Source organism: Dreissena polymorpha, chromosome 9 (assembly GCF_020536995.1).
Source record: "Dreissena polymorpha isolate Duluth1 chromosome 9, UMN_Dpol_1.0, whole genome shotgun sequence".
NCBI classification, from domain to species: Eukaryota; Metazoa; Mollusca; class Bivalvia; order Myida; family Dreissenidae; genus Dreissena; species Dreissena polymorpha.
In genome coordinates this window covers 54,378,833-54,396,371 of record NC_068363.1, presented here as the reverse complement: position 1 = coordinate 54,396,371, position 17,539 = coordinate 54,378,833, and the positions used below count along the sequence as shown (strand labels likewise).

General features: G+C 35.6%; 1 protein-coding gene across 1 annotated transcript in view; it reads left to right on the top strand.

Annotated features, from left to right (window-relative positions):
• The window catches only part of LOC127846053 (calcium homeostasis endoplasmic reticulum protein-like), a 51,448-nt gene extending 45,894 nt beyond the window's left edge, over positions 1-5,554 (top strand). The window contains 6 exon segments of the mRNA XM_052377230.1: positions 577-710; positions 1,269-1,529; positions 1,940-2,098; positions 2,967-3,061; positions 3,681-3,872; positions 4,675-5,554. Coding sequence (XP_052233190.1) covers positions 577-710; positions 1,269-1,529; positions 1,940-2,098; positions 2,967-3,061; positions 3,681-3,872; positions 4,675-4,700 — 867 coding nt within the window. The 3' untranslated portion in view covers positions 4,701-5,554.
• The last annotated feature ends 11,985 nt before the right edge of the window (positions 5,555-17,539 follow it).

Sequence of the window (17,539 nt, the reverse complement as noted above, 5' to 3'; positions counted from 1 at the left end):
ATATTGCTTGGCAATAGTCTTGTTGATTGAGCTATATCAGTATTGGTGAGGTCTTTTTAGGATATAAAATGCAAATATTATTTGTTATGTTTACACTTACAGAGTTTTCAGTTTAGTACAGATTAATAATTGTTATCACATTAAGAGTTTTGTATAACTTACACAAAAACTTTGTACATTTAATTACCAAAAAAACATTGTCTGTAGTTTTATCATAATTTATATAGCATACAAATGTTCACATATGATTAAAAATAACATAAGCCTTGTTCTGAGAAAACTGGACCAAAAGCATATTCATAAAGTGTTGTCCCAGATGAGCCTGTGCAGGGTGTGCAGGCTAATCAGGGATAACACTTTCTGCCTAAACTGGATTTTCTTTTAGAAGATACTTTCTTTAAATGAATATTCCATTAAAGCGAAAGAGTTGTCCCTGATTAGCCTGTGCAGACATCACAGGCAAATGTGAGAAGACACTTGACATTCATGCATTAAGCCCAGGTGTACCAGACCGAGGCTTACATACATGGTTTGTGTCATACTCTCCCCATTGATCTCGTGTTTCTCAACCCCCAGCTTGAAGACCATGACTACCGGCCCCTGGACCCCCGGGACATCCGCCTGCCCCCTCCCATGCCCCCCAGTGACCGACTGCTGGCTGCTGTGGAGGCATTCTACAGTCCCCCCTTCCATGACAGGCCCAGAGATAGGTGAGTACCCTTTGTACACAAGCATTCTTTTATAATCTTGACAAATGAGCCTCGTTTTGGGAAAATAGGGCTTTTTGCATTTGCATTAAGTGTCGTCCCAGATTAGCCTGTGAAGTCCGCACAAGTTATTCAGGGACAACACTTTCTGCTTTTATGTTTTTTTTATGTTTATATGTACACATGTATCTCAGATGCTTCTATGTAGCTAAGATGTTTCACTGATGTTTCAATATATCTCAGATGTTTCACCAATGTTCAATATATCTCTGATTTTTCACCAATGTTTCTATGTATATCAGATGTTTCACAGATGTTAACATGTATCTCAGATGTTTCACCGATGTTTACATGTATCTGAGATGTTTTGCACATCTTTATATGTATCACATATGTTTCAATGAATGATCTATTTATCTCAGCTGTTTCACTGATGTTTCTATGAATCTGAGATGTTTCACCGATGTTTCTGTGTATCTCAGATGTTCCACTGATGTTTCTATGTATCTCAGATGTTTCACTGATGTTTCTATGTATCTCAGATGTTTCTATCATTTTCAGTGAAGGCTGGGAAAAGCTGGGCTTGTACGAATTTTTCAAAGCAAAGCAGAAGGCACGAAAGATGAAAGAACAAGATGAAGAGTCAAGAAGTAGGTCAAGGTCACGGTCGGGATCCAGGTCACAGTCTCGTTCAAGGTCGCAGTCAGGTTCTGAGTCTGGGTCAAGGTCAGGGTCACAGTCGCCCAAGAGGGAGCCATCCCCACCCCCCAGGAGACGCAGATACAACAGTGACAGCAACAACTCACCAGAAAGGCAGGACAGGTAGATACAGTAGTTACTCTAAATGTGGGGTCTCTTTCGGTAGCTACATTAGTGTGTGATGGGATACTTTGTAGCTATCATTCTTTTTTCATGTATAGACAATAGGTAGATACCTTAGTTACTCTGTATGTTTGGACACTTTTGTTAGCTACCGTAGTTTATTTGTGTTTTGACACTTCTGGTAGCTACCATAATTTCTCTGTATGTTGGGGTTACATTATGTGGGACATTCTAATGGAAGAGATACAATTCTACATTGTTAAATAAAAATGTAATTTGCTTGACAAAGGGTAAATCATACAGTTTTGACAAGATTTACAGTCTTGTAAATTTCCTCAATGACATAAATGATAAAGGGTGTGGAAAAGTTGAAACTATTTGTGGTAATAAACCTTATCTGTCTTTTCTAGGTCCAAATCCAATTCACCACTTCCATACCGGCAGTCGAGCAACTCCCCTCCACCACGGAGACGTAGCCCGTCACCTCCCCCGCGGAGACGTGAGAGATCAAGGTCACCCAGTGAGGAGAGGGAGAGGTCAAAATCACGCAGCCCTACGCCTCCAATGTTGTATGTTGAGCAAGAATTCTTGGTTGATGAGTTATTTCTGAAAATATCATTAAATAAATATAAAATATATAACTTGATATTGTTGACAAATGTATGAATATTTTTATGCCTCTGAAAGAGGGCATATAGTGATCGCACTGTCTGTCCGTCCGTCTGTCTGTCAGTCACACTTTGCGTTTAGGTTTTGAAAAATGCTCATAACTTCTATGTCGCTTCAGATGTAACCTTCATATTTGGTATGCATGTGTATATGGACAAAGCCTTTCCATACGCACACAAATTTTGACCCCTTTGACCTTGACCATAAACTTAGGTTCCGCGTTTAGGTTTCGAAATCTGCGTTCAGGTTTTGAAAAATGCTCATAACTTCAATCAAATCATTTTTCGAGGCATATGTCATTCTATGGAGACAGCTCTTGTTTTAACTAAATCTATTGCCATATTTTATGTGCTGATGCTGTATATAAGACTTTATAATTTACTGTTTCTATTGACTTCTTTGTTACATTACTGGTTTGTGAACTAGTATGGTTTGCTTGCACATGTAGCACAATAAATGGGTCAAAGGGAAAGCTTGCAATACATGGTTCTCACATAATGGAGCCTTATTCTGGAAAACAGCTTACATGTTTGTGCGTTAAGAATTGTCCCAGATTAGCCTGTCATTCTAATCAGGGACACCACTTTCCATCTAAACTGGATTTTTGCAAAGAAGAGACTTCCTTTAAACTAAGGAAAACTGCACAGGCTAATCCTGGATGACAACGCACAATAATGATTTTTGGTTTCCTAGAAAGGGGCTCAAATTGATTTTTGAACTGACATTACTAAAGTAGCAACATAATCACACTAGTCTTAATATCCTCAGCTCCACAGATCAGTTTCTGGCGGCCGCTGCTGCAGCTAAGACCACTGAGAAGCTGGGGGAGGAGAACAAGGGACATATGCTGCTCAGAAAGATGGGTACGTATACATGGGGCAGTTCTCTGCCAATTTTGTTGCTTAGTGTCTTTCATTAATTGAGCTTAGTTTGGGAAAACTGGTCTTAATACATGTAAACCGCAGGGACAACTCTTTCTGCCTACTCTGGATTTTTGTTGAGAAGAGAGCTCCTATAAACAAAAAATTCCATAATATTATAATATTATAGTATAATTTTTATAGCACAAGCTCATCAAAAAGAACACTTTCCGCTTTTGTAAGAAAAATCATTAAAAAAAGTCTCTTGTAAATGAAATCCAGTCTCAGTCCACCTGGACGGACATTTTATGCATTAAGACCATATTTCCATGAGCATGACTCTGTTGATTTTCTTTATAAAGAATTATATGAGCTGTGATCTGTGAAAATGGGGTTTAATGCATGTGCGTAAAGTTTTGTCCCAGGGACGACACTTTCGGCTTTTATGATATTTTCTGTTTAAAGATTGTCTCTTTGAAAAAATCCAGTTTAGGCGGAAAGTGTCGTCCCTGATTAGCCTGTGCCTGTGCAGGCTAATCTGGGACGACACTTTACACACATGCATTAAACCCCCTTTTCACAGAGCACAGCTCATATACAAATCTCCTCCTCCTGTTTTCAGGTTGGGGAGGTAAAGGGCTGGGAGCCAAGGAGCAGGGCATTGTGAACCCAATAGAGGCAGCAGAGGTACGAGACCGCACAGACATGTACAAAGGCATCGGCAATGAACATGACCCATTTGAGCAGTTCCGTAAGAACAAGGCCCAGGGCTTCATCACCCGTATGCAGGCCAGGGAGATACCACCCACAGAGGGTGAGTAATGTATAGGGTAGATCAGTGATACAATCTAACTTTTTATGGTAAATTACCCAGACGGGCAACTATCACTAGTAGTGTGTTAGCCAGGCCTAAGAGTAATTAGGCCAGAACCATGTACACATCATAATTAACGGTATCTAGTACCTATTTTAAGGAAAAAAAAACAATACTATACCATTGCAGTCTTGACTTAATGAATTGTGTCTTTTGATGAGCATAAATCTTTGGGCTTGTATAAAACAAACTGATACACTGCGAGGAAAACAACTAAATCAACTAACATGGGCGATCTGGCAACCAGTTATATCTATTGCTGCTTATACTCTTTAAGGCAATCAGCGGATTGTTGAAGTTGTTTATTTTGTGTTCTATGGATGATTTTCACATTTAAAATTGATTGTTCATATTTCCTGGTATTATGACTTGATTTATGAACATTGCCTGAGGAACCTTATGGGCTTGTAAGACAAAGTCCACAACCACTGTTCTATTTGTCTTAGATATTTGAGAAGCCATCTATGAAAACTGGGCTTATTGCATTTGCAGAAAGCGTTGTCCCAGATTATTTGAAGAGAAATTGGTTAAACAAAAAATATCATAGAACTGTAAAGTGTCGTCCCTGATTAGCTTGTGTTGACTGCACATGTTAATCTGGGACCACACTTTACGCACATGAAAAAAAGCTCAGTTTTCCCAGAACGAGGCTCATTTGTCCAAGGATTCATAGGAAATTTATTTGATTGTGCAAACATAACATGATGTGAACAGTCTACTGAAATCTATTTTTATCTTGCAGTAAAGAAAAAGCGTCCGGACACCTAGAAGAGACCTTATGTCAAGATCTTTATCTGAAAGAGTGGTTGGCAGAACTTCTGACGACTCTTAGCAGACTTTTTGTTGAATGAAAAAGCTGCAAGACCAGTGACCCAGACTGTGTCTTAATATCACTAATAAATGAACATCGCTCTGGGAAAAATGGGCTTAATGCACATGCGTAAATTGTTTTTTCAGACTAGCCTGTGCAGACTGCACAGGCTAATCAGGGAGGACACTTTCTGCCTAGACTTGATTTTTGTATAGAAGAGACATCCTTTTTAAAACAAATTAACATTAAAGTGGGAAGTGTCACTTCACAGGCTTATCTAAGACAACCATTTATGCACAAGCAATAAGCCTGTTTATCCCAGAGCAAAACTCATATTAATAAATTGAAGCACGAGTATCTTGATAACTTTGTCCTGATATCACATCAGTTCTTGGTATCTCATATGTTTCTTGATATCTATCTATGACCAAGCAATTGTGCCTGGGTAATTGATAATAAGTTTTCTAGATTGCACCAATATCAAAATTACAGGCAATGCTATGGATTTCTGCTTCTGTATTTGAAGGCAGCATATTGCACTTTATTGGATTGTAATTTATGTTATCAACAGTCTTTTATATTCATTTCACTTGTGTGTTTGCATTAGATTTTCTTATTCTTTGTCAAGAATATCAGATTTAAAATATATTATTATTTGTTCATTGTTTAATGTGAAGTGTTGTTAAGACTACTTCTGAGAACTAAATGTATCAATCAATCAAAACATAAATTCTGCAGACAGACTTTCATTGTTTTGGAACATCATTAGTTGTGTTAGAATTATTGTGAATAAATAAACACCGAAAAAGGAGATACCAATGTTTCTTGAAATTGGCCTGCTTGAAGCAATCTGTCTTTATTTTCAAAATATCCCTTTTTTACATTACATGCACAACTATAGTATCTTAGTTTTGGTGGGAATAATATTGATAAGTAGAAATAAGAGTTGTTTATGTCTATGCAGATACAGATATACCGCTCAATAAAACATGCGCATGCTCCGCTTAATGACATGTATACAATTAACATGATTTCCATATATTGATGGATGATGGTGTAGTTGTTTTTTAAACATTAGGTATATATTTTGGAGTTTATGTGGTACTTTTGTGCCAAATTTGTCTGTAAAAGATTCTTGCTCTGTGAAAACTGGGCTTAATGCATGTGCGTTATGTGTTGTCAAAGGCTTAACAGGGACGACATTTTCCCCGCAGACTGGATTTAAGTTTAGACTAGACTTTCTTAATTTTTTTTTTTTAGAAAACGGAAACTGTCTTCCCCGAGTAGCTTGTGCTGACTGGGATGACCTTTTACGTACATGCAGTAAGCCCGGTCATTCTTTTGTGCTTACCAGAGAACCAGCAGAAAGTTATAAGTGTTGGATGTAATGTGAAAGATCATTGAGCTCTTTTGATTTCTTACTGAATGTGGTTGAAGGTGCACATGCCTATTGAAAATGTGCGATGTAAATACTGATGTTCATTTGAGAAAGAACAAGCAAATTGGTTGAATTGATATACCCCGCCAAATTAATTTTGTTTGTGGATGGGTTCAAATCCCTTGATATACGGTATAATGATAAAAAATAATTAAGTTTATTGGTTATAGTTTTTATGCATTGCAATTCTTCTCATTGATTTTTGTACACCCATCAAGTTTCATGTTGAAATCTTGTAGCGTAGCTGAAATAAAGCGCAAGCCTTGAAAAAAGTTACATCATACAAAAAAAAAACAAAGGGCAAGAAGTCTTAGTTAAGAAAGTGTAGGGTTATGGTTCTTGTGCATGGCACCTCTTCACTTTTGATTTCTACACATCCATGAAGTTTCATGTTAAAATGTTGTATCCTATCTAAGAGATAGTCCTCAAAAGTTCCATCATACAAAAAAACAAAACATAGGGGATTTTTTCTTTTTTCAGAAAGTGAAGAGTAATGGTTCTTAAGCATGGCACTTCTCCTCATTAGTCTCAATACAACCATGAAAGTGTCATACTGAAGTCTTGCATGGTATCTGAGATTTAGCCCTGACAAGTTGCATCAAATAAAGAAAATGGCAAGAACTCTTAATAAAGAAAGTGTATGGTTATAATTCTTGTTCGGGCACCTCTCCTCATTTATATCTATACACCCATGAAGTTTCATGTTGATGTCTGAGATATTCTGAGTTTTTTAGATAAAGCCCTAAAAGTTTTGTGAAAGACGGACAACGCCAATTCTATTTCCCTCCACCTTTGGCGGGGGATAAAAAGTAATTCATAATTATGGATTGCATAATCATGTTAAATTTAAAAAAATGTAATAAAAAAAATATGTGATAAAACTACATAGATTAATCCATCGTAGCTCTTTACATGTAAAACTTCCTCATAGATGTCCATAAATCACTTCACAGTGTTCATTAACAGTAACCAGACGCTAATCATAGGAGACTCCATCTTGAAAGAGATAAACAAGTCTGGCTTGAAGACGGACGTGGATGTTCTTACTTGCCCAGGAAAGAAACTTCATGAAATCTAGTCAAATCTGAGTAGAGAAATCGCTACGAAATACAATAACATCGTTGTTTATGCTGGGGGAAATGATGATGCTTCCGGTTCTGCTCGATCGACGCTCTACAATGACGTGAAATCTCTAATCCTGGACATAAGATGAAAATCGGAATCGTGCGCAGTATATTTGTGTACCGCTTGTCCACGCATAGACACTGACGTACTTCCGCTTAATGAATTATTAAAGCGGACTGGAGAAGACATGAACGCACGCATCATTGATTGTCATCGGGCGTTTGTATTTGGCAATGGGAACACAGCCCGCCATTACTACCATCGAGATGGCATTCATCTCAATGCAAAAGGCACTAGTGCTCTTGTTACAGCCATAAATCAACAACTACCAATAAAAAGGCACGAGTCCGGAAAAGAAAGTGTGAACGAACATCCCCAAATTGCTTCGTTTACTAACAGATCGCGATGGCAACAGGGAAACAAATGCACGGTATGTGGACTGCGAAATCACAGCGCCGAAGACTGCTACCGAAATCGATGGGGCGCCGGCGGCTACTCGTACTACCATGGGCGCTACAGGAAATACCGAGGACAGAGACGAGTCATGGCTCCAACGATGTTTCCAATATAGGACAATTTTAACAGACAATCGCATGATATACAACAAACAAGCAGTATCCTTTCTCCAAATAGGTTCCATGCACTTAAGTACATATGTATAAAATGTAATAATAATGTCTGCAAATGTGATGCGAGCAATTCTCTTTTTAAAACATCATATTGCTCAAATTATTTGACACCTAGTAAAAACAATATTGATAAATCTAGTTCAAGTACAAATTGCAATACATATATTTCAAATATTGACAGGCGTATTGCTATTGACAAGTGTGACAATAATACTGCTCCTAATTTAGACTTCAACTTTTCTAATAGAGGGTTTAATGTTGTTTGTGTTAATATACGTCACATAATGCCTAAATTAGATGAAATTAAATATGTACTTTCACATTCAAAAATACATATTTTAGGACTGTGTGAAACATTTTTAATCAATGAAATACAAGATTCAGATATACAAATTCCAAATTTTAATTGTATTCGTCGTGACCGAGATAATCGTAAGGGTGGTGGCATAGTTATTTACATAAAAGACAATATACCTTTCAAACATAGATTAGATTTAAATACGTGCTCACTAGAATCGGTCTGGATTGAAATTTTGTTTCCAAACGCTAAATCGTTTCTAATTAACTTTATTTATAGGCCACCGGATTCTACAATTGACTGGGTATCAGCCTATGATATCAGCTTTAAAAATGCTATTAACTGTATGAGTAAAGAACTTTATATTTTAGGTGATTTAAATATGAACTTTCAATCTGAAAAAGAAACATTAAAAAACTCCCGCTGGAATTCGTTTGTAATTTCTTAATGGTCTTAAACAGTTAGTAATGGAACCAACAAGAATTACAAAGAAATCGTATACAATTATTGATCGTCTATATACAAATAGACCCGATCGTATTAGCAATGTTTTGTTTCATCGTATAGTGTTAGTGATCATTTTCCTGTATGTTTTACAAGACAAATGAAAACAAAAATACCTAAGAACAAGCATATATCAAAAGAATATAGGCATTTCAAACATTTTAAGGAACACACTTTTCAAAACGATTTATTAATGTCAAATTTAGAAATGATTGACATGGTCTCAGATCCCAATACATGTCTCAATTATTTACTTGATACCATAACATCAACATTAAACATCCATGCACCTATTAAAACAAAATGAATTAAGTCACACATTTTACCTGGATGGTTTTCAGACGAAATTAAACATGCAATTAAAATGCGAGACTGGTTGAAAAAACAGCACAAAATCGACGAGTACAAAAAAACAAAGGAACCGTGTAACGTTTCTTATAAGAAAATATAAACAACAATTTTATAATAACTCAGTAAAGGAAAATGTGTCAACAAAACATATATGGAAAACAATTAATTCCCTTGCACATCCAAATCCTTCCCTCACGCTGCCATTAACACTTGGCGTAAATAATACAACCATTGACAGCATTCCTGAGATCTTAGACACATTCAACACACATTTTACTAACATCTCCGATTTGATCACCAAAACTAAATTTGAACCATATAATTATACAAAATTCAAAAGATATCTCAATGATAAACTAAAAACACATTTATTTGAAATTGCACCAATAACAGTATTTGAGGTCCGTAAAATTATCGACTGTTTAAAAAACAATAAAGCACCTGGCCTTGACAATATCGGTTCTGATATACTCAAACATTGTGGTGATTCCATTGTCGGCTCAATAACATCAATCATAAATAAGAGCATTCAAAGTGGAATTTTTCCGGACAGGCTTAAGAATGCATATATATTGCCTGTGCATAAAGAATCAGATAAAAATGACCTAAACAACTATAGACCCATTTCCATACTCCCTACTATTTCTAAGATATTTGAAAGACACATTTCAAATCAAATGAAGTCATTTCTTGAAAAACATCAATTGTTGCATACTTTTCAGTCTGGTTTTCGTCAAAATCATTCTTGTCAGTCATCATTGATTCGACTTATAGATTCTTGGCTACAAAACATAGATTCTGGAAAAATTGTAGGGACAGTAAACCTTGACCTTAGAAAAGCCTTTGATTTAGTAGATCATGATATTTTACTTAAAAAACTTTCTATGTATCATTTCTCTGAGAGTGTGCTTACCTTGATGCAGTCATACCTATCTAACAGACAACAATGCGTCAAAGTCGGAACACAAAAATCAGCTTTTCAAACTATAAAAGCCGGGGTACCTCAAGGCCCTATTCTCGGCCCTCTTCTTTTCCTTATATATATTAATGACATGCCGTTTTCCCTCAAAAGGGAGCGTTAGATCTTTATGCAGATGACTCTACCTTACATGTAGCTGATGTTGACGTTAAAAGCATTCAAAGTACTTTGCAAAATGGCTTAGATATAATATCAAATTGGTGCTCTTTTAACAATATGTTAATACATCCAAACAAAACTAAATGCATGATATTATCCAGTGCTAATAAGTCTGCAAACACCTTATTACTTAAAATCAACAACATTGTTATTGATCAAGTTGAACATCATAATTTACTTGGTATAACTGTTGACAAACATCTCACTTGGAAACTGCATATAAACAACGTCTGTCGAAAGCTCAACTCAAAGCTAGCCTTATTTAAACGCATTAAACCCTATCTAAATTATGAAACAATGAAGTTGTTTTATAATTCATACATCTTACCACATATGGACTATTGTTGTACAATATGGTGCTCAGCCACAAGATCAAATTTAAAGAAGGTAATTTTGATACAGAAACGTGCTGCAAAAATAATAATGAATAAGCCGTTTTCCTCTCCTTCAATTCCGATTTTCAATGAACCTGGCTGGTTGTCATTTGAAAATAGGTGTAAATTTCTTGTTGGGACTATAGTGTACAAAGTTTTAGATGGCTCAATGCCTCCTTATTTTGTTGACGTTATTTTTGTATCAAATAACAATACCTACGTTCTAAGGTCCACCACCCACAACGATTTATCATATGTTGCATTTAAAACGAATTACGAAAAGCGTACTTTTTCCTTTTGTGCGAGAAATATATGGAACCTTATTCCAAATAATATAAGACAAGCACCTACAATTATTTCCTTTAAACGGCACCTTAAAAATCATTTTCTACAAACGCAAAACTTTTTTTGATATTGTGGGTTGTATGGATTAAAATACCGCCTTTGGGTATTTTATTCTTCTTCTTTTTGCTTTGTGATTGTCTGTTGTTATGAAAGAATGAAATAACCATTATTATTATTATTATAATTATTATTATTACTATTATTATTGTTATAATTATTATTATTATTTTTATTATTATTATTTTTATTATTATTATTATTATTATTATTATTATTACTACTATTATTATTTATTATTATTATTATTGTAATTATATTACTATTATTTTATATTATTAATATCACTTGTATTAGTATTATTATTTTCGTTATATGATGCTTTTGTAATTATTTTAAGGCTGATTGCAGTATGCTAGACATTGTTGAGTTATATTTACATATACTGTGTTTTTTGAAGACCACATTGTAAAAAAGATATGCTATTTCCTAATGTGTTATCTTCGTGAAATAAAGTTATTATCATTATTATTTCCGTTACCTTTTAAGTCGTGTCGCCACGACGGTATTTTAGTTTTCAATATTATTAGAAATTTGCGATGTTGTTCATTCTCAGAACATGTTCGTTTCTTAGCTGTAATTGTGTGATCCCGCTAAGGAATATCGTAGCGAGTAAAGTCGAGATATTTAAAAAAAATCCAGATGTGGAAGGATTTTCTTGTGATGGCAGACATTGTATGTCAGAGCATGGAACGACATCTCGGGCGGGGATTGGCGTGGTCTAGAGGCTTAGTATGATCTTTCTAATGCAGCATCGTATAATCGGAACGTGGTCTAAGCAAGCTTGAGTACATTTAACAGCGAAAAATACGTGCTTTACACAATGTACCAGTTGAAACAAACTGTTCATGTCACAGTTCAATGTCTGTATGTGGCCACCGGCCCAAAACGATCTTTGCGGTAAAACCCTTTGAATAATTAAGAATCGTTATACATGTACATACTTGTTACGGTTCATGGTGGTGTGTTAATAATTTACATTCAATTGATTAAACTATAAGCGACCCCCTTCTCTTTTCAGCTCGCGAGAAGCAAGTTTTACTTTTTGAAATAATTTCAATGATCGCATTTTGAATGCTTCCTCTTCAATACGTGTTACCTACTTGTATAAGCAAAATTCCATGGTCCATTCGACTGTTTTATTAAAGATTATTTGAATGTGTATGTAATAAGTACAAATCCAAAGACAAAGTTCGCCTTATTTGATGCAATTGTTACGAACATGTTATGGTTCGGGTTACAATTATTTATTGAATGATCGAATGATAAATATGTGTCGGGATTCTATTTTATTGGCGCCACGGCATTTCCCTCGACGTTGGTGCGTTTGATACCTCGTGTCCACTGCATTAATATCCAATTCCTGAACTTATTTCAATATACAGTAACTCACATTATTTCCAGTGACCAGACACTTTGTTATAACCAATCCGTGCCCGTCTGTGTGTGTTCATGCGGGGCCAAGTATTTCAATGTTTGCGGCGACATTTATGCTTTTCGATTTTTCATCGTTTAAGTTTAACGTATTAAAACGAATAACTGGGTATATATCTTACCTCATTGTATAATAAACCCGACTACATGTGTCGCATAATAAACCCGACTTCATGTGTCACGTACATTACCAAAGGTTGCCCACTCCATGAAGAGTTGATTCCCGATGGGTCATGTCAACCTTTGAGTTGGTTTAAAACGTGTTGTTATGTAAAGTGTAATTATACTAATACGTGCTTATTGTTCACTCCACTGATTATACCTTTAGAAACGGGTGCGCACTTTTCACATGTTTTACTTTGTCTCCTGTCTAAAGAAATTGCCGACTGAGGACTACTGAACATGTTTTCAATTATAAATAATTGTATCACGTATTCAAATATACATACAGGTGTTAACTTTATAATATTACATTTGTGAACTTGAATGGAGAAAAATCTACGATATTTACTTTAGACAGCGAAGTAACATGGACTTGTGTTGACATAAACCTCCAATATCAGTAATTTGCAGCTAAAAGCGTTTTAATGATGGTTTGAAAAGTAATGGCCTCGTTAGCATAAATTATGCTAGGCGTCAAGTACATTATTTAATGAGATTATATGATTTCATTATAGTGAAATTTGATTAACTATTCAAAAGTCGTATATATTTTGTATATCCTATTTTGGGATGAACACTCATTCTATTCTGTACTATGACATTAACTGACAAACAGATTACTTTCAGAAATACAACCTATAGGGAAAAAGACTCCCACTGAGTAAGTTACAGGTCGCAGTCAAGTAATCATGGATGGTCTAGTTTTTTTTTTTATATAATGATGTTCAATGGGTTTGTAGCACTGCATATTTACGTCGCTCCATTAACGTATTCAAATGCGTAAATGCGGTTACTTAACGATATCGGAGGATACGTTTGTACGACAAAATTGAACACTTTTTAAGAGAAACTCCATTAAAGGGATCTTTTCACGCTTTGGTAAATTGACAAAATTGAAAAAAGTTGTTTCAGATTCGCAAATTTTCGTTTTAGTTATGATATTTGTGAGGAAACAGTAATACTGAATACTTACCATGCTCTAATATAGCCATTATATGCATCTTTTGACGATAATAAAACCTAAAAATTATAAAGCGTTGCAACGCGAAACGATTGAATAATTTGGAGAGTTCTGTTTTTGTCGTTAAATTGCGTATTACTACGAAGATTGCTTATATAAAGTATAAAATACGTCAAGAATGTGTACTCGGCGGAATAGCTCAGTAGGCTAAAGCGTTTTTACTTCAGGACTCTGGCAGGACTCCAGGGGTTACTGGTTCGAATCCTGCTCCGGGCAATGTTCTTTTCCTTTTTTAAATTTTATTCTTGATTTTTTACTGGAGCTTTTACGATCTAATGTTTACATTTATCAATATAAAGCATTTAATGAATAAGTTAAAAAATGCCAAAATCTGTGAAAAGGCCCCTTTAATACCCATATTCCAAACACGCAATCAATCCAAAGAGTCGGCATAATATTTTGAATTTATATACATGTATTATGATTTGAGGACTCGTCATTGAAATGTTTCTCGTTCTTGAAGATCATAACTGATTACTTTATGGTGGTAGTCAGTTCCTGCAGTTGTGGACTGATGTCTTCATGTTTGCAGTCAGTTCTTCAAGTTGTTGAATGATTATGTTGGTAGTCAGTTCCTGCAGTTGTTGAATGATTAGCAGTTGTTGAATGATTACTTAATGTTGGTAGTCAGTTCCTGCAGTTGTTGAATGATTACTTTATGTTGGTAGTCAGTTCCTGCAGTTGTTGAATGATTACTTTATGTTGGTAGTCAGTTCCTGCAGTTGTTGAATGATTACTTTATGTTGGTAGTCAATTCCTGCAGTTGTTGAATGATTACTTTATGTTGGTAGTCAGTTCCTGCAGTTGTTGAATTAAAACTTTATGTTGGTAGTCAGTTCCTGCAGTTGTTGAATGATTACTTTATGTTGGCAGTCAGTTCCTGTAGTTGTTGAATGATTACTTTATGTTGGTAGTCAGTTCCTGCAGTTGTTGAATGATTACTTTATGTTGGTAGTCAGTTCCTGCAGTTGTTGAATGATTACTTTATGTTGGTAGTCAATTCCTGCAGTTGTTGAATGATTACTTTATGTTGGTAGTCAGTTCCTGCAGTTGTTGAATGATTACTTTATGTTGGTTGTCAGTTCCTGCAGTTGTTGAATGATTACTTTATGTTGGTAGTCAGTTCCTGCAGTTGTTGAATGATTACTTTATGTTGGTAGTCAGCTCCTGCAGTTGTTGAATGATTACTTTATGTTGGTAGTCAGCTCCTGCAGTTGTTGAATGATTACTTTATGTTGGTAGTCAGCTCCTGCAGTTGTTGAATGATTACTTTATGTTGGTAGTCAGTTCCTGCAGTTGTTGAATGATTACTTTATGTTGGTATTCAGTTCCTGCAGTTGTTTTATGATTACGTTATGTTGGTAGTGAGTTCCTGCAGTTGTTGAATGATTACTTTATGTTGGTAGCCAGTTCCTGCAGTTGTTGAATGATTACTTTATGTTGGTAGTTAGTTCCTGCAGTTGTTGAATGATTACTTTATGTTGGTAGTCAGTTCCTGCAGTTGTTGAATGATTACTTTATGTTGGTAGCCAGTTCCTGCAGTTGTTGAATGATTACTTTATGTTGGTAGTTAGTTCCTGCAGTTGTTGAATGATTACTTTATGTTGGTAGTCAGTTCCTGCAGTTGTTGAATGATTACTTTATGTTGGAAGTCAGTTCCTGCAGTTGTTGAATGATTACTTTATGTTGGTAGTCAGTTCTTGCAGTTGTTGGCTGATTACTTAATGTTGGTAGTCCCATAAAATACCACTTTCCCCAGAGAGGGGCTCATTACTATGGGGCAACATCTACAGCCACTATAAACAGCTAATGTCCATATACTGGGCAACATCTACAGCCACTATAAACAGCTAATGTCCATATACTACAGCAAAGTTATTTCTGGGTCACTTTGAAATGTTTTTCGGGAAAACTTCTAAACGTAACAACAGCAACTTGTATATAAAGACACCACCCGTCCGTCTGTCTACAGATGCACATTTTGAGAAATTACCCTGCAATTTTCAACGTAAAAAGTTAAAACTTGCGCGAATCGTTTCCTATGATATGAACACATGCGACCTTCTTCCACGCGCACTATTTTTTGCATATGCATGAGTTTGCAATATTGCTGTTCGATGCTGTACAAGTAAGAAATCAAGAAATGTTCGTCCGTCATTTGAGCTTTGACACTTCACATCCCTTGTTTTGCAATTTAATATTTAATGTTTGCTTGTTAAGTGAAAATGTAGTTAAACCTAAGTCAATATTTATGTCGTCTTATAGTTGCTTTCATTGAATAAGAGAGTACTATTTGAACATGGTATACATGAACGCAGCTGTGTACTTTGGTTTAATTTCTCCACTGCGTCAGCGGCTAGCCTGTGACAAAACAGGCTTGACACAAATTGCTGACAACGCCGATGTCAAATAGTGATATATCGACGGTCTCGAAAAATGAGTTATCGGTATCTATCCCCACCCATTTAAAGTCAAATGCTTTATTTTGGTCTCATTCATTTGACTCGTGTGAGATGTAGTTTTCACGATACCTTGTTTGGAAATTATCATCTTTAAAAGGTCACAAAAGTCCTCACATTTGTTACTAGATTTAAGTTCTAGTTTACGCCTATGTACTTGCTATCCAGCACACTATATGAACGTACTGTTTGCTGGAAATGTAAGAACCGATCCTCATTGAAGACAACTGTGAAATACTACTCAATTAAAACATGGCGTTTGAAATGTTTTCAGTTGGGGATTGTCGATCGTAAATCCTTTTAACAACACACCATACTTAATTTATAACGTTAAACCGCTGTATCAATACATTCCCGAAATAAGCTTTGATATTTCTTTATTCAGCGGCCTTGCTGTTCTGTAGCTGAAGCTTCGCCATGAAAGAAATCATTATGTAATTACTTCACTGCTGATGGTTTTGTTGGAAGACCAAGTACACCAATCACCCATTGTACATGACACATTTTTTTTTTATTTTATGCCGAAAAATATGCAGATAAACATGTTTTGTTAGAATTTCAATGCGATTATTGAAACTGATCTTCCCATAATAGAATACTAATTATTTTATTAAACCTAGGTTGGGCTGATATCTGAAAAGTCTCATTTCTTTATGAGAATACTGTTTTCACAATAACAGATTATAATGCTTGCAATACGATAAAGCAACAACTTCCTGTTTTCCGTTACATGTGATTGACCTCTTTCTGGAAAACATGGCCTTAATACATGTGCATAAAGTGTTGTCCCAGATAAGCCAGAGCAGTCTGCACAAGCTTATCTGGGACGACATTTTTATCTAGACTGAATTTTCTTTAAGAAGAGACTATCTTTAAACGATATATTCAATAAAAGCGGAAAGTTTCGCCCCGTATTAGCCTCTGCGGACGGCACCGGCAAATCTGAGTCAACACTTTCCGCACTTATATGAATCCCAGTATTTTCTAACAGCGAGACTCACAATAAATTATATAACGGACTCCTGTTTCGCTGAATATGCACTTGCCACAGGTGCAAACAGAAAACGATGACATTTCATCGTATCACTTTATTGCGACACGAGTATTTAATTCAATTTACATTTCGTATATCAAAGCGCGGATATAAAGCTGTATTTGGTTCAATAACACTCATTCCTGAATAGACCATATTTTATCAAACGTGATCTCAAATGTATCTCGAGGATTACCGGTACACAAATACAAGTAGGCGGTCCCTAGAAAGTATGTGCTTATCAAGTGACGGTAAGTTATATTACTCAATACGTTTTTATTAAGTGACAAGAATAGCACATTCAATCAATAGAGAAGAATACAGCTTATTGATAACACGTGTATCGGAATACAAGATTTTGGCTAAAAAGAGTGGCGGAGCTGTACCTAAACATTTGTTACTTTAAATTGTGCTAAAGCGATATTAAT